The sequence below is a fragment of the Beta vulgaris genome, chromosome 4 (assembly GCF_026745355.1).
Source record: "Beta vulgaris subsp. vulgaris cultivar EL10 chromosome 4, EL10.2, whole genome shotgun sequence".
In the NCBI taxonomy this organism is placed as follows: domain Eukaryota; kingdom Viridiplantae; phylum Streptophyta; class Magnoliopsida; order Caryophyllales; family Amaranthaceae; genus Beta; species Beta vulgaris.
Window position 1 is genome coordinate 2,091,649 of NC_079205.1, and position 22,899 is coordinate 2,114,547.

At 33.6% G+C, this 22,899-nt stretch overlaps 1 protein-coding gene across 1 annotated transcript; it reads left to right on the forward strand.

Annotated features, from left to right (window-relative positions):
- Positions 1-15,186: 15,186 nt before the first annotated feature.
- On the forward strand, positions 15,187-22,575 carry LOC104891771 (hypothetical protein). Its single transcript, XM_010677526.4, has 4 exons — positions 15,187-15,380; positions 19,227-19,792; positions 20,526-20,887; positions 21,765-22,575. Exons 1-4 carry the CDS (start codon positions 15,314-15,316, stop codon positions 22,375-22,377), a joined length of 1,608 nt encoding a protein of 535 aa, XP_010675828.1. The 5' UTR covers positions 15,187-15,313; the 3' UTR covers positions 22,378-22,575.
- The last annotated feature ends 324 nt before the right edge of the window (positions 22,576-22,899 follow it).

The following is a 22,899-nucleotide window of genomic DNA, read 5'->3' on the forward strand; positions in this document are numbered from 1 at the left end:
AATGTGAATGTTTGAGCATTACTATCCCTAATTTGCATTTGTAAAATTTATAACAAGTTGATATTCCAAAAGTACATATCGAGACAAATCAAACAAGATCTCATGATTTTTCCTTATCGATTAATCACAAATGATAGTTAGATATAAATTTGTGAATAGTGTCAAAACTTAAAGTGTAATTATTAAAAAGAAACGGTAGCAGACATGTCCCTGAAAATTAATACATGCCTTGGCATTATTTGATATAAAATATTATAAATATCTTCAACTATATGCATCTCATGCAAGGCTCTCTAATTTGTATTAGGACAAGTTTTTGACCTCTACACATTTTGAGTTTTTGCCTTCTAAAGAGAAACTAAAGATGCCCTATGTGCAAGGTATAAAGTCACAAAAAAAAAAATCCTTGTTAGTATAATATGTAGAATCCCAACAAGGTTTCTCATTTCAAGGGCCTAAGGATTTATTGTCTTATGGACCTATGCTTCTACATGATAAGGTGTGACGACAATCCATCCTTACATATTGTGTTCGTCTGAAAGTTAGAGAGCCTCCATCACACTTCAGCAATACGTTCACCTACGGACATAAAATTCAACCTTACCAAAATATCTTTACGAGTTTTACTTGTTGGTTTACTTTATATGTTTTGTAAAAGCTAGTAAAGCTCAGTTCAGCGTCTGGTTATTTTAGTTTATTATTTACGTGTTTAGTCCTTAAATTGTAATTCAGGTTTTAATCAATGCAAACCTCGTTGATTTAAAAAAAAAGCTAAGGCATCTCATTATTTATTTAGAAATAATAAATTAAAAGGAATTGATATTAGAAGGCATAGTGCACTTATTCACTTTAAGAAGGAACCTCCTTTGTACAAAAACTAGTTGTTGGACATCGACGAATGGTTAATTTTATAAAATAATAAAAGATGTATAATTTGGGCGTACGATCTCTACATTACAAAGTAAGATGCCATGGGTTAGAGACCTTTTATGCAACCATTTCAATGATATTCTAAGGACATGTCATGTTAGCTTATGTATGTCATGTCGCAGACGATGCAGCACCACATCAATGTATAAAGCGGTGACATGTGGTGGTGTATAATGCTTATCCACATATTCTAAATAATATATATATATATATATATATATATATATATATATATATATATATATATATATATATATATATATATATATATATATATATATATAGAGAGAGAGAGAGAGAGAGAGAGAGAGAGAGAGAGAGAGAGAGAGAGAGAGAGATATTATAAGGCACTTTTTCAATAAAATTAGAAATGACAATTATTCAATATACGATACAACAAAATATTTAATATTATAGGTTGAAACAAATAAAACACTCATACTTCCTTTACTGATTTTTTATGTTGTGGTTACACTTTTTTAAAGAGAAAAATTAATTAACTAAACACCAATCGACATATATAATATGTATTAAGGAAAAACAAGATGCAAATAAATAAGATCAAATTAACTTTGTATTCGATGAAACTACAATGAACCAGATCGAATATTGTGACGCAAGTCCCTTGCATTTGTTGTCTCAAACAACTATAATAGGAACCGTCAATAATTTTGACATAGTTTCAAGAATAACATTCTTGATCTACCCATATTGACTGCATCCGATCTTCCAGCACCTTTATGTTGATATTCTTAAATTTCAACCAATGAGAACAATTTCTTATATCAATAAATAAACAAACTAGACTCACAACTTACATAGGGCGAAAGGATATCTTCATAACAGAAAAGACTAGACTGCCAATAACACGGCACAAAAAAGTCTCATAAAAAGAGACCAACTTATTCAATAAAACAAAAAGATAAACTAGAAAGTGAAAGCAACAGAGGAAAGAGGGGGGGGGGGGGGGACGGCTAGAGAGAGAAACACAATTTAGGGTTGTGTTTCACCAAGAATGTTTTTACCAAACACACCATAACACCAACAAAGTTTTTGCACCCAAAATACACTAGCCGGTCTTCCTTAGCTTACTTTACCTCACATAAGTGCACAACACTACCCCTCTCCTCTTTGCATAAATATGTATGTCTACACTAATTGTAATTATCAAAAATGAAAGGACGGGGTATGAATTGAGAACTAGATCTCTAGAACCATTCATTTTTTGATCCATATCTCTACCACCATTCATTGGTATACTATAACACTTTGTTGAGTGAAGATTACCATTAAAAAGTATAACACTTTGTTGAGAGAAGATTATCATTAAGAGGGTGTTTGGTATAGAAAAATTTGATATAGGCAACAAATTTAAATAAGTGTTTCCATTTCTAATTGTTTAGTATGAGTGTTAAGTAACAAATAGCATTTTCGGAGGGATTCACAATCCCCCATTTGTTACCCGGTCCCTATCAAACTAGTGGAAACAAATCATGTTTCCTTCTTCAATCATAAACCTCTCAATTGTTTCCATTCCACTAGGATACCAAACAACTATTAAAGGTAACAATTATTATTTACATTTCCCCTCCTTATTCAAATTTTTCCATTCCGTTTTCATTAATCATACCAAACGTCCCCTAAAAAGTATTCAACCATGATTGAAGAAAATTAATAAGAAACGCTATTTTAAAGATTTAGAGGTTGTTTGGTTCAAGATATGGAATAGAAAGAAAAATTGATACAAATAGAGGAGGAGAATGGTAACAAAAATGGTTACTTTAATTGAACATTTGGTTCAAGTCAAGGAATGAAAATAAAGGGTAACCATTACCTTCAAGTAACGGATTTTGTTACTTGAGGGGGAGGGAAAGGTAATAAATTGGAGGAATCCATTACTATAAAGTAATGGTAAAGGATTGATATGGGTTTGAACCAAACAAAAAGAAAAGGAATCAATAATTAATTCCGTTTCTTGAAACCCAAAAATAATGAACCAAACCAACCTCTTAGGCTATGTTTAGTTCACCTGAAATTTTCTGTTCTGAACTTATCTGATCTGATCTGAACTTATTTTTTTTGATATGATCTTATTTGAACTTATTTTTTCTAATCTGATCTGATCTGAACTTATTTTTTCTGAACTGATCTGATCTGATTTACAAGATCTTATATTTTATAAAATATATTATTACTATTATATTATTACTTTGTAATTCGTTATTATGTAATACATTATAAGATCTTATTTATAGTATTACTATTATTATCATTTTGTTTCTATCACAACTTTTACACAACTTTTATTATTAATGATAATAATAATTATTATCATTATTATAATAACAACAACGATAATTATAATCATAATAATAATTATTACTAAAAATAATTCTATACCCAAGTCATTAATTTATAAGAGCTCTTTTAAAATATTTCACACTTTCCCGTAAAAAAAACGTTTCACACTTGAGAAGTCGGCAGACTCAACTCATTTTTTTTCACAATTGAAAGATGTTTTGGAACCCTTAAAAAGATATGGAAAATATTATCACATGCCGAACATAGATGTCCCAACTCCCATTCCCATATCAATTGGCTATTATGGTTTCTGCATTAACACTCCAAAATTTCATCCAATTGTATGAGTTGGATATACCGATTTCAAGGACCGTAAATATTGCACCAAGTAGAGCAGATTGTGATATGTTCAATGACTTGCACAAGAAAGAGATGGATAGGGTGCAACTTCAAATAGCTAGAGAGATTTGAAATTCAGTAGGAAGAGGTATATCGGATCTAACTTTATAATTTGTATCTCGCACTTAGTTTATTATAAAAATGTAATCCGAACTTAGTAGTTTCGTTGTCATGAATTTGAGCTATCATATTTTATATATTTCTTATTTTTGCGCCAATTTTATGTTCTTAACACGTGACGTTTAATTTTCTATTATTTAAGAACAACAAAATAATTTAAAATAATGATAACAATGACATTTATAATGAAAAACAACGAGATTAATAATAATTACCAATATTAATAATTAATAAATACAACAACAACAATAATAATTCTTTTGAACAAATGTACTAGTAAATAATAGTAATACTAATAATAATGAGTTTTTAAATATAAGCATGATTTGATTTGAACTTATCTGATCTGATCTGAATTTATTTTTTCCGATCTGATCTAAATTTTTTTTTTTTTTGATTTGATCTGATCTGAAATAAGCAAAAATAAGATGAGCTGAATATAGCCTTAGTGTCATCAATGTATAATATTTTATGGCAAATTCCAAGAATCATATACTCAATTTAAGAGGGAACAAAATCCAACAGCATATTCAAGATCTATATATTGAAGGCGATAATCAAGTAGTTATAAGAGTGCTGCAAGGGCATTATAATTGCCCCTGGACTATCCAAACCCTAATTGATGACATTCGACAATTGCTTCGTCATTTTAGATTCTACACCATCAAGCATATTTTTCGAGAAGCAAATCGGGTAGCAGATCTTCTATCAAAAAAAGGTCACACTAGTTCTGCTGCCTCGGTCGACGTGAATATCTCTATGGATCCTTTGTTAAATAAATTAGTTCTTCTAGATTCGTTAGGAGCCTCCCTTGAGAGAAGGGTGTCCTAACTTTCACTATGTACCACAAAAAAAAAATTAAGAGGGAACAAAAGTCAAAAGGAAGAAGAACGAGAAAAGAAATGATGTGTATCGTGTCATAATTCCTTAATTGACGGTACGTGCTATATTAAATCTACTTAAACCAAGAGATCTAGATAATATATTCAAGAAGCAATTTGCATATATTTAATTGTTATACTCACAACTTGCAAGACAGTGTAAGCGTTGACTTGCATGTGAGATGGGGTTGTAGGCTGAACTCCTATTCATCGTCCCAAAAGTATTTAAAATCGTTTCAAAAAAAGTTGAAATTACATCTCTGACATTTTCCTTCTTTTTCCCTAAACTATCACCCTCCTACCACCACCACCCCATTGCCACAGCCACCTGGAAGGAGTCAAAATTTTTTAGGGCGATGGGCGAACGTCCAGGCCAGACGTTCCCCCATCATCCTAAATTTTTTTTGACTCCTACCAGGTGGGTGGTGGAGGAGGTGGCGGGTGGCAGTGGGAAGGTAGGTGATGGCGGGTGGTTGTAGGGGGTGGCAAGTGATGGTGGGTGGTGTGGAAAAAGGAAGGGTAAAATAGTCTATAAAAATGAATTTGAGGCGATTTTAAGTAATTTTGAGACGACGTTTAACAAACCCCATATAATAGGCAAAATTACTCATTCCACTTTTTTTTTACTTGCTATATTTTTCTTAAATGGTTGCTTTTTTTTTTTACTTACTACATTGTTTCAACTTTCCTTATTAGGAGACTTGGCCTACTAAAAAGTAATACTATTATATTTATTTCTCTCTTTTTCCACAAAAAATACTACCTTCTCACTTTTTTCCCACCCATTTAATGCTAAATGTGTCAAAAAGTACACTAAAAAAGATTGAAAGGGATATCTCCTAAAATCTAATGAAAACAACAATGTAACAAGTAAAAAAAAAAGCAGAGGTAGTAATAACGATTGAATATTAATAAATTATTAATTTTGATGAATTAAACAAGATCTCACATGATTATATTATTTATTATAACTTTAGAAAAATTGAGAAGATTCTGATATCCAAATATATGAACAATGTCAAAATTTCAAGTGAGAAAGACAAAGAAAAAACAAAGTACTCCCTCTGTTTTTTTTTATTTTTCTCACTTTTCTATGCACATCTCTCAATGCACATCTTTGAACTTAAATATCTTTCATTATACAATAGTAAAAATTATAACGATTGAATATTAATAATGTACTAATTGAGACGAATCAAATAAGACCCCACATGACTATATTTTGTCTTATAAATTGAAAAAAATTGAGAAGATGTAGCATCTAATATGAAACAGAGGTAGTATATTAAATCAATATAGGATAATTTAAGGAGCATACTTTACATATTACCAGTTTACCACTATGATGTAGTAGTAATACGACTTTTCAAGACAATAACTAGTATTTGGGCCCGAGAGTTGCCTCAGGTGATAACTTTTATTGAACTTGATATGTATTTTTTTTCCATTCGCATTAAAGTATAATAAAGAAAACTCAACATTTAAAAGGTACAAATATAATAATGTAGATATTTAAAACATGATTAAAAGTTGGTTAAGATAGTTATTGTCCTATGTCTAATATCAAGATGCACAGATTCAAATCTTGTTACAAGCCAAATTACTTTTGTTAGTTGACATGTTGTTAGTTGATATAACATATATACAGATTGAACAATTCAAGTAGAGTAAGAGAGGTGCCATATAGTATTTCTACTTGTGAGACACGTCTTTTAATATATTAGTATATGTACATTACACGTTAATATGGTCATTAAATGGCGACAATTCCTCGTAGCGTTATATTATAATCAATCAATAATTTAAAAACAAGTACTTTGTATTTAGTAAATAGGAAACTTCAACTTCTTCGTGGAATTTGTTTTTTTATCACTTGAGTCCTCTTTGTTTAATTGCATTAGAGGACCCATGAGGCAATTGACCATATAAATGACAAGAAAGACAGAAATTGCACGTCAATTTACTCTTACCATCTTATGAGCCACTGCCCACTAGCACGTCAATTCTTTGTTCGTGATTCTTCTCTATTTACGCTCTTTCTTTCTTAATTTCGTTGTCTTGGCATAATACTATTCTTTGCACCTACTTTTCTTTTAATCCTTTCAACTTCAACCGATTTCAATAACACCACTTATTAGTTTCACATAAGATACTTCCTCCATTTTTTGTATTAGATCTGATTTTCTCCTTTAGTCTCTATTTTTCCTAGTGTCCATTGATTTTGAGATAAAATTTTCGCTGTCTTCACCACTTGTCCAATTATATAATACTAGTATATTTTAGTATTGTGATTCTTCTCATATGGTGAAGTACAATATATGGTGAAGAAACCTTCTCTGATGCTTTAATACCACATACTTACGGAGTAGAAGGGAGTAATTAACCAGGATTACAAGAAATTGTTCTTAGAAAAAGTTGCACGAAAACGGATACAGATTTAAACACGGTACTAATATAAGTAATAAGGATGGGCGATTGGCTATAATGATTACCCGTTGGGTTAGTGTTAGATATAAAGTAGGATACTAAATATATGATAAATATCTGTAGGATATATATTTTCTAGAGATTGTTTTCGGGTAGGAGTTCCTATGTACTCCTATATATATTGTTTGTAGTCATTGTTCATGATTGAATAACACACCTTAATAAAATTTCTGTTTCTCTCTTCTCATAAACTTATCAGCTAGCTTGACCACGCACATAGACACGGAATATACCGCACACCGGACATAGATAGGTACCACTTAGCTATTCCCGTCGGTTTCTTTGCCACAGCGGCTAGACACTTCGCATGACCGTCCGGTCGCAGCTCGCAAGTGACTGTCGCCACTGTAAAAGCCATTAGCCATTGTTCTTATCGCTGGCTTGAATGCCATGAGAGTGTTGTCGACAATAACGGCGGTAGCATGATTGGCTAAGGAGTTGATCAGGAGAAACACCAGAAGAAGGTGAACCAGATTAGCAATACTACTTTTCGTGATTATTCTTTTACTGGGGATTGTTTTCATGATATTTTCCCTTTACCTCTCCTTCCTAGATATATATTTTATGATTTTAAGCCTGCTCGATTTGTCTAATATCTTGTTGGTTAAAATTGTGAAAGACAAAAAAATAAGGAAACTAGAAGGGATTGCAGAGGAAGATTTTTTTTTTTTTGTAAGTAAGTTTTATTGATCTCAACATTACAACCTACGTCCAATAGGACACACCAACAGGCACCAGATCATTGGAGCACACAATACTTACAGTGGGATAAGAGAGGTATCACGTGAAGTGTATACATTGTTTGACACGCTTTTTAATATATTAGTCTAGATTATTACACCTTATGGTCATTCAATGGCGACATTTCGTAGTAACGTTATAGTCGATCAATAATTTAAGACCAGGCACTTCGTACTTAGTGAAGAGGAATATTCAATTTCTGCGTCGAATTTTGTAATTTTATCACTTGACACCCTAATCGTTTCGTAGTAACGTTATAGTCGATCAATAATTTAAGACCAGGCACTTCGTATTTAGTGAAGAGGAATATTCAACTTCTGCATCGAATTTGTAATTTTATCACTTGACGCCCTCATCGTTTAATTGCATTAGAGCCATGAGGCCATTGACCATATAAATGACAAGAAAGACAGCCATTGCACGTTAATTCACTCTTACAATCTTTTTTTTTTTTTTGAGAAAATTCACTCTTACAATCTTATGAGCCACTTGCACGTCAATTATTTGTTCGTGACTATAAAAATAAATTTGGGGCGATTTTAAGTAATTTTGAAACAATGTTTAATAAACCCGATAGCAGGGCATGTGAGGCAAAACTAATTTTTGGATATTGATGCATCTATTTCTTGGTTAAACTATCTACTAAAAATAGATAATTAAAAAATAATTAATTCTATTAAGTTAGACTCTAATAATTATTAGTATTTACTTTAGGTGAATTGTTTACTTAGTAGGTTGATAAATTTTTTTTTTTTTTTTGAATTTTCTTATCTAGGCAGTATAAGTTGAGTTGATAATATAATAGAAAACGATTACGCAGGGGATTTTTGAACTCTTAGTTATAAAATGAAGAGTTATAACATTTCGGTTATCTATTAAAATATAGTTCCCATGCTGCTTTGACAAGAAAATTGGAAAGTAGAATCTATTCATCCCAAAATATAGTTTCTATTTTTATTATAGATGTCCCAAAATATAGTTCCCATTTTTATATTTAGTTCCACATTTTTTCATAATTTGTCTAGAAAAACAGTGTCCAAGAGTAGAATCTAAGAGGGATAGTAAAGATTTTTTGTTTATTTAAATAAATGTTGTATGAAAAAATATGATTTTAGGAGAGATAATGGAGAATAATTAGTGAAAGAACATTAATTGTAACATTTTGGTTGAATAAACAAAGGAAAAAAATAATTCAAGAAGCAAATAAATGATGGGACACGATTTTTCTAGAGAAATTATGGGGAAATATGGAACTAAATATGAAAATGAGAACTATATTTTGAGACATCCAAAATAAAAATGAGACTGTATTTTGAAACGGCTAGAGTATATAATTGTGCATTTAATCTATTTAATATTTTTTTTTATTGTAGACTCTAAAACTTTGTTGAGAAGATGACCATGAAAAAGTATTTGACAGTGACTGAAGAACGTCAATAAAGAATTTTTATGAAAGGCTATATCATCAATGTATAATATCTTATGGCAACTTACAAGAATTAATGTATTGAATCTAAGTGGGAACAAGGAAGAGGAAGGAGAAAAGAATTATGAATTGTACATGATTCCTTAATTGACGTTCACGTGATATATATATATTACCTAACCCAAGAGACCTACATACTACATCTCTAAGGAGCAATTTAATTACATATATATTTCATTGCTATACAGTTAGACTAACAACTTAAAAGAGTGTAAACATTGACTTTTTTGCATATGAGATGTCTTAAAAACATATTTGCGAGTGACGAATAATTGATGAATGTAGTATTTTGAGATGGGTAATAGGGTATATATGCAAGGTAAAAAAAATGTTGCAACTAATTTCTGTTAGATAATAATGTAAATTTCAAAATCTTAGAGTATTTCCATTGATCAATATATATAGTGTACAAAATATAATCATGATCATGTTAGAAATCCAAACTATATAGGTATTGTACAAAAATATCCTAAACTGATAAGAAAACATTATCCTAAATATATTCTCAACCACATCCCCGCAGTTGGAGTGGGAGAAAGTCGGACGCTTAGACTGAATCTGAATCATGAGGATGGAGGATAATATGATAACCCAATATCAAATAAAGAAGCAACATACAGTAACCTAATAATGACGGGGAAAGCAACCACCGCAATATACGTAGAAGAGAGAAGAACACTGCTAGCCAAATAAGAAAGGCGCGTGCGAGTTGCGAATTGGGTGTTGCGGAGCCGAATATATGGCCATCGTCGAGGAGGCATTTCTACTGTAGAAGAAACAACAAATAGAAACTACCACAAATATGTTCCTAATAGGAAACAACTAAAACACTAAATGTCTCACTTGGACAGCAAAATGGAAAAAAAAAAAAACTGAAAACTTGTGTTACTACGGAGGAACAACACGTTTAGAGATTAGTAGACCACATAATTGAAAACCTCGTTGCTACACCCACGAGAAATACCTTGCACTGACTTCAACTGCTATGATGTGTTCAAGGACTATCCAACAGTTAAGGTGGGTGGGGTTTTGCTAGACAACGTTGGTATATAATAATGGTGTGTTGGTGGGAAAAAAAACGATATGTTTTAAATTTTCTTCTTGAGAAAATAAGCAATTGGCTATGGAGAGAATACTATAAGAGAGATTCATAAAAAAAAATCAAGATAAGCGATTTTTGTGTTTTCATGATTATGAATCCCGTCGGTGGATTTGATCTATAAACCCATTGGCAGGAGAAAAATTTCTCTAGACTATCCTAAACTCTAAACCGCTCTTGATACCATGTTAGATAATGTTGTAAACTCCATAATCTTATAGTATTCTCATTGATCAATATATATAGTGTTTACAAACTAATAAAATAACCATGTTAGGAATCCAAACTATACAAGAATTATATAAATGTATCCTAAACTAATGATAAAATATCATCCTAAATATATTCCCTATCACTTACCATTGCTGTAGAACAAAAATCTATAGAGCGATATGCAAGCTTATAGCCAATAAGTATCAAAATATCTCACTAGAATTAATTATAATGTTTTGTGAAATCCAAAAAATACCAAAATATATTAATTAACTGCCTTTTCTATATGGAAAATATCTCACTAGAAATAATTACTAATGCTCTGTGAAATCCAAACAACATCAAAATAAATTTATTAACCGCCTTTTCTATATAGAGCAGATTACCGAGCAACTTAAAATAATTTATTAAGGATAATTCTCCAGTAAATATTCAATGATAAGTTTTCATCCAAGAGTTTGTCTTATAAGAGACCACCTACTTTTAAATTAAAATTAGGCAATGGTAAACCAATATTAAAAAGAGAATTAGCCCAATAATGACTAGGTTAATTTCTTTCGGTAACTATAGTTTAATCTATTTAGTGACTAGGTCAACTTTTATATTAAAATTAGACTGTCTCTTTTAATAATTTTTATCTACTCGGCCAAAAGGATGACTTTCAGAAATAAAAATTATACTAGTTAAATGCACTGTCACCGAGTTATTTCGGATTGCAAGAAAGCTATTGAGGAAATTGGTAACAACAGGGTAATTAAAAGTAATACTTGTAATGTTGGTTATGATTGTAGGGAGTTGCTCCAAGGATCATCGAGCTCAAACTTTGGCATGAAGGTAGAGAGACAAATAGGATTGCTGATGCTCTAGCAAAATATCAATAGTAGAAAAAAGTCGATTTGTGTCGGACCTGGGACCCCTATTTGCTTCGGACTTGAGTCCGACGGCACAGGTCTCGACGCAAATGACGTGTAACTGATCTGCGTCGTATGCGGAAACGACGCAGATGTTTTAGCTATTTGCGTCGCACGTTGTATACTGTGCGACACAAATTGGTCTTACAAGCCCAACAACGTACACACTGCAGGCGGGATATAGGGGGAATTTGCGTCGCACATAGCACGGAGTGCGACGCAAATCAGGCATCTGCGTCGCACCATACGCCATGTGCGACGCAACTAAGGTAATGTAAAAAATAAAAAAAGCAGTACCAAAGCATAATGCTTTAGTACTGCATTCGAGGAAACAAAGTGATAATGATAAAAAAGAAACGAGACAGAAATCAAAAAAACAGATCTAACCAGTGAAACAAGTGATAATAATTAAACAAGTGAACCTTAAAAAAAAAATTTCTTGCGTCGATTAAGAAACGAAAACAATCTAAACAAATATCAAAAAGTAAATATTCAGATTTAACATACAACAAAAAAACGAAATTAAAATACTAAACCTAAAAAAAAACCCAGATCTAACAGACAGAATTTTCACTAAATATAATTTTAAAAATATACAAATTGCCTAAAACCTCGTTCTTCTTCAAATCTCGTTTTCCGACGAAGAAGACTTCGAGAAGAATCAAACACAAATCTGCAAATGAAAATAAGAATTTTCAGATCTGATAATTGAAACATAAAATTAGATCTAAAAAATTAAAAGAAAAAAAAACGAATTAGTCAAAGTGAGAGAGAAAGAGTGTTCGTTGCGACGAAGTCGCCGGAGACGAACGAAATTTTGTTCGTTGTTCGCCTGAGACGCACGTTGCGGTTCTTTGTTGTTCGTCGGAGACGCACGTTGCAGTTCTTCGTTGTTCGCCGGAGACGCACATTGCGGTTCTTCGTTGTTCGGCTGAGGCGCACGGAGCGGCGGTTAAGAGTGGGAGAAGGAGAGGGTGAGGGTGAGAGAGAGAGAGGGATGATCAAACTAAGAAAGGAATTTTAGGGTTTGAGGGAGACGCTGGTTGAGAGGGACGAAAGTGAGAGAGAAAGGGATGGGAAAGTGAGGGACGCGTTTTAGAAATTTTAGGGTTTGAGAAATTTTAAAGGAGAGGCGCTAGTTATATGCTGAAAACATTTAGAAGTGATGTGAGTCGCATGCTCCGTAGGTGCGTCCAAAAATCTCTCAGCAGGAGCGCGACATATGTGTCGCACTCTCCTTACATGTGACGCAAATTGTTAGTTTGCGTCGCATGTGAGGAGGGTGCGACGCATATACCGCGCACCTGCTGGAGAGATTTTTGTGATTTGCGTCGCACAGCTTCTCACATGCGACGCAAATCCCAACTGTGCGTCGTTTCCGTTTCTGTGCGACGCAATTGAGGGAATGCAAATCGTCATTTTTCTACTAGTGTATGCAAAAGGGAGGGCGGCAAATCCAAACTCTTTACAAGTTTTATCTTTCCCTCCCCCGGTTTGTAATACAATATTATTAGCACCAATATGTAATTTGCCAGCCTTGGAATTTGATGACCATGGCTGAAAGGTCTGGTAAACTTGGTAACTTTTAACTTTAATCTATTCCTTGTTTTTAACCAAAAAAAAAAAAATGGTCACTACTCACTACTCCAAGTCTCCAACTAACAAATAAGCTGTTCTGCCAACAGATGACATTCATATATGGTGCAGCCGAGTCATTAATTGGCTTTAAATGCACAACTCCCGAGTCATTGACGATCACTCGCTTTACGCAAATTATTATATGTCCCCAGCCACAAGGTGCAGCCGCGTGTTATTCGTAGATAAGCTCCTCTTCAAAATATTATTCTTCCGTTCTATAATATAGTGTTTGTTTTTTTTTTTTTTACACGGTCTTCAAGATGTAACTTTGACCTTTAATATCTTCAATTTCGTTTAATAAAAAATATAAAAAGTTGATATTATGAAATTATTTGAGACGAATCTAACAAGATCTCACATGAATATGTTTTTTTTATACATACAAATGAGAATATTCGGTCAATGATTTTAAAGTTTGACCTACCAAAAATGAGTAGACACTATATTATGGGATGGAGGGAGTATATCTCACACTTTTTTCATAAAAATTGAGCTTTTGAGTAAATGCTAGAAAGCTATTGCGTCAAATTATCATCACCAACTTGAATCTTCTCAAAATATTGAATGTATTTTGGAAAATGCCCATTTGAAGTTGATCGATTATTTATAAAATTAATTAATTAGTAGTTCATTCTGTTATAAGATTGTTCCCCGTTTGCTTATATAAGTAAATCCTTTTAATGTCAAGAGTAACATGAACAGTAACCTTAAATTAATCATACGAGTAACTCCAAATATTCATAAAAGTTGCACTTGTATAAACTAGAAACACATTCGTTTATAAGAGTAAACTAATTAGTATTTCTTTTTTGTTATAAAAGTAACCTCATATGCTAATCATACGAGTAACTCCAAAAAGTAGGATAAGAGGACAAGGGGCCTTTTTTTTGTTAAGAGTAACCTCACCTGGCCTGTCAGGGATAACCACATTAGGACTAACCACAATAGGACATACGAGTAACTCATTCAATTATATGAAAACCCCATTTAATCATACGAGTACCCCTATAGTTCACAATATTAACCTTATTCATTCATACGAGTAACCTTAATCATTCGTTTATAAGAGTAAACTGATTAGTATCCCTTTTTTGTTATAAGCGTAACACCTTTTTACCGTTAAGAGTAACCTCATTCATCTGAGGAACCACATGTATTCATAAGATTAACTCTATTTTTCATCAGAGTAACTTCTTTTATTTATTGGTATCTTAACTATCTTTCTAGAGTTTGATAATCCACGCTTTTGTGCTTGTATGTTTTAATCATTGTCTCCAAGGTCATCATCCAACACACCAAGCGTATAATAGGGTACACAAAAAAGAAGTTCGGGAAGGGTTTGTGCACAGCCAATGCCATTAATGAGGCTGCTTTCTCTTTTAATAGACTTGGTACTGATGTGAAGGAGGAATTTTTTAGAGCTGATTCCAAGTTGGCTAATGAGTCTGCTAAGTGAAATTTTTGATTTGTCTGTTCATTGGGAAAAGTATGAAAATAAGGGTTCCACTCCTTTTCATGGCCGAGCTTCTGTTGGGGTGGGGCTCGACCTTCGAACCGTACGTGAGATGAATCTGCCTCCGTGGTTAAAAACCATTGTAGTTTTGCCCGTATTTACAGGGTCGGAAGGAGAAGGGAGCTCCATCATCGAGACTCCCTTGTTTGATAAAGTAAAAACACGCTTTTTATTTTGATAGGACGTAAAAATATTCAAGACGGAAAGTTGTGACGATTTGCAAATCGAACGAGCTATCCTTTTATTCATTTACGTTGATATTATTTGCTGAACATCAATACACTTTACCAAAAGTTTTCAATTCAAAATGACAACAAGGATTATATAATGAGACAAAAAAAAAATTAAACATATGTTTGCATATGACATGTAGGAATAAACTTATTTCTATTACCTGCGACGACTTTGAGAAAATATATTTATTAGTAGTCGGCGAAAAAAAAGGACGAAATTTAAATTAAAAAATAATCACAATTTCGATCCAATACATAGCATAAATAATGGAGTGAGAATGTGAGATTGCTAATATGCCAAGACATTAAGACTCAAAAGGGGATAGAGCAAAAGTTAGAGAGCGAGTATTGTAGCAGCAAGATGACGAACGAGAAATACGATGATGATGAGCCAATTGTTTCAACTGCAACTGATCAGGATGAACTGGGTACGTTTTTTTTTTCCCTCCCAATAACCAAGGAAGATTTATCTTTCTTTAAATATTTACCACTAATTTTATATGTACGCGATACATGCAAAAATATATACTACCTCCGTTTCAAAATAAGTGCAACATTTCCCTAAAATGGAAATGTCATAATAAGTGCTACCAAGCTTGTTTTGGAAATTTTTTTTCATTTTAATTACAAAAGTGCCATTACTTAATATCTTTAACAACTCAATTAACTCCCCATCTACCAACCTAAACCACATTAATTACCCAAATCCTTCCCTCCCTTTTTTTTTCTAATCTCCTCACCTCATCTGATCATATCTCTCTCTCCATCTCATCTATCTGAAACTTTCCCCAAACCACAAGAACCCTAATTCATCAACACATAGCATCTCAAACCCTAAACCACGAAGAACCCTAATTTCTAGAAAAATTTACATTCGATTCTTGAGATCTTTTTTTTTTACCTCGCGAATCTACACTTCTTCTTCTTCTCTCTTCTCTAAACCACGAAGAACAGTAGTTTCTTGCAAAAACAGTGTTCGAAATTTTTAGATCTGACTTCGCGAATCTAGTTTTCTCCTTCTTCTTTCTTCTCTCTTCTTTTTCTCATCTTGTTATGGAGTATTCGAATTTTGCAGATGCGATTTTCGCATCCGATGGTGGTGGTGGTGGTTGCTGAAGTTGAAATGGCGATTTTGGGGTGGTTTCGAAGGGGATGTTGGTGGTTTTGGGGGTGGTTTCGAAGGGGATGGTGGTGATTTCGGGGGGGTTTCGAAGGGGAGGTGCTGGTTTCGGGAGTGGGGAGGGAAAATGCGGTGTTTTCCGGTGGGCAGAGGCGGCAGAGAGGGAAAGAAATTATCTGCTGGTGGCGGCGGTGGTGGCGGTCGCGATGGTCGGTGGTGGCTTGTTGTGGTATATGGCAAGTGAAAGGGGTTGGGCTTTAAAATTATTGGGTAATTAGGGTAGATATTTTATTTAATTAAATTGCCTAAACTTCTTTTTAAGTGTGGTCCCCAACTTTCTCTCTCTAGGAGCATTGGTCTGTGTGCCACTTCTCTATGTTGCACTTATTTAGAAACGGAGGAAGTATAAAAATTTGTATATAATAGAGATAGAGATATGATTATCTTATTTTTTATTTAATTAATGTAGATAGTTAACCTTCCTTTTTTTTCATTTTTTTGATGTCCCATATATTACCTTATATATTTATAATGTGCTTTCTCCGATCGTAAAGTAGTGTTTTACTTTTTTTTATAATAATTCCACCACAAGAGTGCCATCCATCCTCCCCTTTTATATCAAATCCACAAAAAGTGATTTCTCCATTAAAAGATTTCAAATTGGGAAAATAATTCTAAGAGTGGAAAACATTATCGTTCTTAAAAAGAAGTAAAATCATATTTTCCTCCCTATTCTTTCCCTCCACTCATCCATCCTCCCCTTTTATATCAATTCTCCCTTTAAGGCTCCGTTTGGTAGGGCGTAAAACATTTTCAGTGTAAAATAATTTTCATGGAAAACAATTTACAATGGAAAACACAATTCCAAAATTAGTTTTCCGTTGTTTGGTTCGATGTAAAAAAATGATGAAATGAAAGGAAAATGAAAGGGAAAGTAAGGAGGTAGTGAGAGGAGTGTACAAGAGAGATAAGGAAAATAGTTTTCCCTTCATTTTGAAAGGAAAATGGTTTTCCATCATTGGGAGAGTGATTTTACCTCAAGGGAAAATGGTTTTACACTCTTTTGCCAACCAAACAATGTAAAACTGAAAATAGAGGAAAACCGTTTTTTGGGAAAACGTTTTACGCCCTACCAAACGGAGCCTAAGTTCAAACTTTTCATGCACTGGACCAAATGAAAGGAAATTATATAACTATGCCAAAATTGTATTTCCCATTAAATAATGTTTCTTAATGGAAAATGATTTTCCATTGAAAACATTTTTGCATCGAAACAAACTGATTATTAGGGGAAGATAATTGAAAAGAAACTCATAGTTGATCTGGAAATTTAGATGATCAATAGACCATTGACTTTAATAATATAAGACTTTGACTTTAACATCCCAAATACACAACTTCAATAATTAAAGTAATTTTAGTTTTAAAAATGTAAGAAGTTGTCATGTAGAATGTCAAATGCCAAATTCAAGATAATGATTAGAGTTACAGGAATGATTTTATATTTTATCACACCACCTCACACAAGAGTCTATTGGGTTGAAGTGTGAACGCATGACAATGTATACACGCCACATGACACTACTATTACTTCATTAAAATTGTCCAATTGACCAATGTGTACATAAGTAATTGCAACTAGATTTGAACCCATTACCTCTCGCTATTATACATGACACAATTACCATCTCAACCAACTTTTAATCATGTTTTAAGTGTCCACATTATTATATATAGTCTTACATGCACGCAATGCGTGCGATCATGTGTGATAACAAATGAAGTAAAAATAAAATTAATTGGGTAAAAAACTGTTTTTATATTTTTCTTTCTCAAAAAACTAATGTTCAATTTAAATGTCTTACTTCTCCCCCTATTCCATTCAAATGAAACAGTTAGTTATCTTCTTTTCTTTTATTCTTTTATTCCTTTTTATTTTATTTTTTGGTGTCCCCCATGTCTTGTCTTATATAATAGAGATATACCTTTTAAATGTTGAGTTTTCCTTAATATATATTTTAATAGAAATGGAAAAAAATGTATATCAAGTTCAAAAAACAATATCAACCCGGGACAATGCCCGGTCCCAAATATCTATACAAATATATTAAAAGGCATGCATAAATAAGAAATTGTGCCACGTGGTGCTCTTTCTAAGGAGTTTTAGTTCATGTAATCCATGTACAATAAAAAAATTTAGAAATTGCGTAGTATAGAGGTTTGATCTCGAGAACTCAAGTACATATACTAAAGTCTTAACCACTAGACTAAATTGTATTTAGTGTTATTATCATAGATTATTATATTAATAAATGAATTTTTTTTCTTACACGGGAAATAGCTTGGGCCTAATAACTAGAGGTGTTCAAAAATATCCGATCCAAAAATCCGTCATCCGATCCGAAATTTCGGATATCCAATCTGATATTAAAATTTTGGATATTTCGGATTGGATATCCGAAAAAATTCGGATTTTCGGATCGGATACGGACCAAACTTTTTCAAAAATGTCAACGGCCAAATCAGAAATCCGGTGATCCGATCTGAAAAGTTCAGATATCCGAAAATTTTGGATCAGATTCAGATCACAATTCCTTCTATCCGAAATTTTTGGATAACAGATTTTTCGGATCGGATATCCGACATTGAACTGTCCTACTAATAACTAGTTAGTAAATATATTAAAAGGCGTTCCTAAGCAAGGAATGGTGCCACATGACGCTCTCCCTAAGGGCGTTTTACTTTATGTAATCCATGTACAATAAAAAAATTAGAAATTGCATAGTTTAGGATTTGATCCTGTGACCTCAAGTTCATATACTAAAGTTTTAAGTATTAGACCAAGTTGTATTTAATGTTAACATTTTAAAGTAAAATATATAATAAAAGAAATTTTTCCATACCCGAGACATAGCTCGGATCTGATAACTAGTTCCACTTAAAAAGGATAAACTTTTGGTTGAGTTGGTCCTTTGACATGATAGCGTAAAAAGTAATGAAATAAAGGATATTTTAAGTATCTTGAAGTGTTGCATCTAAAAACCATGTTACTTCAATCTTTTACTTCCGAATTTCCGATTATGATCATATTTTTGACCTTTTCAATAATCACACGTACTTGTTGTAATACTAAATCTTGGGTTACTGATTTTAGGCCAAGGATCACTAGGTAGTGCTAATGATGTGGGAAAAGTACCGGTGAAATTCGACAATGAACCAGAACTACCACTTGGAGACACCAACTATGAGCTATTGTTGGAGCTCTCAGGAAGAGGAGCAAGCACCAGTAGACTAGGGGCAGATATTGTGATGGTCCTAGATGTTAGTGGGAGCATGGAAGGAGAAAAGTTGATAGAAATGAAACGAGCACTGCAATTTGTGATCAGAAAGCTTAGCTCCTCCGATCGTTTGTCGGTCATTAGCTTCGCATCCGATGCTGATAGGAAGTGTCCGTTAAGGCAGATAACACCAACCTCTCGAGAAGAGATCGATTTTTTGGTCCAGAAATTAGTAGCAGATGGAAGCACAAACATTAGCGCTGGTCTTACAACGGCCTTGAAAGTGCTTGATGACCGAAAATTGACCACTGCCCGCTCTGGAGCCATCATGCTTATGTCTGACGGTATGCAGAATGCGGGTGGTGATGCAAGAGATATTTCGGTTGGTCGCTTTCCCGTCTTCACTTTCGGTTTTGGGACCGCTGCAGAATACGACTCCGCGGTATGTTAAACTATAATGCAAAGATAAGCAAGTGCAACTCCCTCTGTTTTTTCCTATGTTTTTTTTGCTTGAACGTTTTAAGAGTGCATTCATCATACATCCAAGGTTATTTTTCGCTTATTTGCTCATCTGAAGGTCTACCTATTATATGATTATGCTTATTTGGAGATTTCAAATGAGCAATGAGCAACAAAAATAGCGCTAGGTGTACCATACATATGGTACACCCAGGTGTATGATAAAAAAATCCCAACAATTTTACTATTAAAGTTTGAACTTTGGAAAGTATTGTCCTTAAAGGAACCGTCATTTAGTTATCTTAATTAACCTACTAAATTATAGATCATGACAATTACTATTTCAGAAAGACTTTTAATAGTGTCATGTATCTTAATTAGTTGATATATCATGTTAATGAAGATGAAACATTATTTTGGTCAATGTTGTACACATGTTGAAACATAAGAGTCAAGAGATGGAGGTCACGTGATCTGCATATCTTTAGTTGAAATGATTAAAGACGCCTGAAAATATTTGGTCAATACTGGAAAATAGGTTAATTGACTTGCGCAAAGTTGTTCTTCACCCAAAAAAAATTTAACATCCTCTTTTGCCATATTCTTTTTAAAAGGTTATTTCAAGCAAAAACTTATATTTAAAAAATTGTTTCTGACAAATTCATTCTCTTTAGATTTTTCAAAATTATACTAATTACATCATTCAATACCCATAGGTACTTAATGATATTGCAAAGAAGAGCAACGGGGGAACATTCTCTTTGTCAAATCCTGGAGATCTAAGCGTTGTGTTCTCCCAGTGTTTGGGTGGGCTTCTTAGCGTGCTTGTTCAAGAAGTGAAGTTGATTCTAACGCCACAAACAGACAAGGTGAGTAGGAGAGAAAAGGTCACAACAAAAATCAACAAGGTTTATGCAGGAAATTATCCACAATCAACGGATGCTGCAACTGGCATTGTCACTGTTACATTTGGCGATCTTTACCAGAGTGAGATACGGACTGTCCTGGTCGACCTTTTTCTTCCTGCAGTCAGTAAGGAAGTCGACCTTGACGCGCTTGAAATCGTCTGTTCCTACAGGTTTGTAGCAAAAATTTCTCATATACTATCTCTCGTGTTAGAAAACTGACTAAGTACGTTGATGTAGACGACATTTGATCTTAGGGTATGAATACCACCTTACAAGAAGTGTTTACCAACTAAGTTAGATAACATCTATAATATGAGTATATGTAGTACGCACCCTTTTACATAAAAGTTATGTTTTTACATCATGATAGCATGATTTTAACAAGATGTTATTAGAAATCCAGGCCCAGCGGCTTATTGGATCCTACGATTCACTGGAAGTTGACTCTATCTTGAACCATTTGCCATATTTTACATAGGAACTCAAAATTAACACAAAACTAAACACAAATATGACCCCTAATTCATTCCCTATCTACCTAGATTTTCCCGATCTTATAATTATTCTAAAATATCTATCAAGAAACTGTTGTGACAGATGCAATTAACGAAATAAAAACAATGAACAATCGATACAAGAATCAACGTAGTTCACTAATAGTGTGTTAGCCATGTCTACAAGCAGAGTAAAAGAGTTTAATTAGGTTTATGAGAGAGTACAGATTACAGAATAATACAAAGGCCATACAGAGGTTAATAATAGGGTTTATATAGTACTCTATTAATTAATCTAAACAAATGGCCTAAACCCAAAACTGAAACAACGTTATAGTAGTATTAAATAGCGAGACCCATGTGTTCGGTTATTCCTAGCGCCAGATAAATAATTCAAGGCATAGTTCAATAGAAACATTATTGCCAACGGTTCCAACTGCACACCCTCTATTCTAAACAGTCAATTATAGATTAATTTGAAGTATGCCCCCAACTTTATGAATGTCTTCATTACATAGTTCTAAAGTACTGAAGTGTTATATGCAAAATGCAGAGGTGAGACCGGGAATCCGACGAGCACCAATCCTGCTTTATTTCGTGTAATCCGATCAAGCACACCGGTGACCAAACAGACTGATGCAACTAAAGCTGAGATAAAGCGTGTAGAAATCATAGAATTGATGAAAGAAGCAAGAGCTCTAGCTGACCAAAACAACTTGGAGGAGGCACTAAATAAGGTTATTCAAGCCCGAAATATGCTGGAGGATCTTGACCTTCAGAAGCCAAATCCTGTGATTGAGACATTGAAATTTGAGTTAGATGAGATGGTGAAGTTTCTGCAAACTGAAGAAACCTACAAAAACAAGGGTCGTTCATTCACTTATTCTTCTGAAACTTCCCATGATCGTCAGCGTTTCGCTTCGAGAGGTGATGTCGAAAAGATACGTCCTTATGCAATTCCCCGTATGGACAAATACCGCGATCAAGCCAAGGAGTTCGAGAAGGATCCGACCAAGCCGATTCCCACAGCTGCCGAAGATGAGAAGCAAGAGGTAGCAGCAGATCCACTCGCCGCCATCGCGCCATCTCTTAGCCACTACTTGGAGGTTGCTATTGATGCTCTTAAAAACATCAATAAAATTGTTAACCAAAGAGCATCAGCTTAGTGCTCACCTGTCCGTCTGTTTGGTTATATAGCTGGTGTATGTCGCCTACTTGCTACTTACTGTTTGTTTGTTTGACAAGAAAACTTCGTCGCATGTTTTTTTGCATTGTATCCAGTCCTGTTCTTAATTGTTATCATGTTTCCATCATGAAAAAGTGTCACTAATAAAGGCCAAAGTTATCATGTGGCTTCAAATTTATTCAAGCTTTTCAGATTTTGGAAGAAGAATCTCATAGGGATTATTTAAGTTGAATTCCCATGGGAGGCGAGAATCGAGGATCCCTCTTGCAAGGGTGAGACTCGATCCCAAGACCTTTAAAATCAAATGTGATGCTAATACCATTAGACTATCACCTACTATTCTATGCAAGGATTTACATAAGTATCATCTTTTGGTTTCGAAGTGTGAAGATGAATTATTGTATGGTTTAGTGGATAAGTTTCTACTCCTTTAATCATTGGCGACAAGTCATTATAATACCTCTTAATACATAAGCAGATTTAACTTCAAATAAGAATCAAG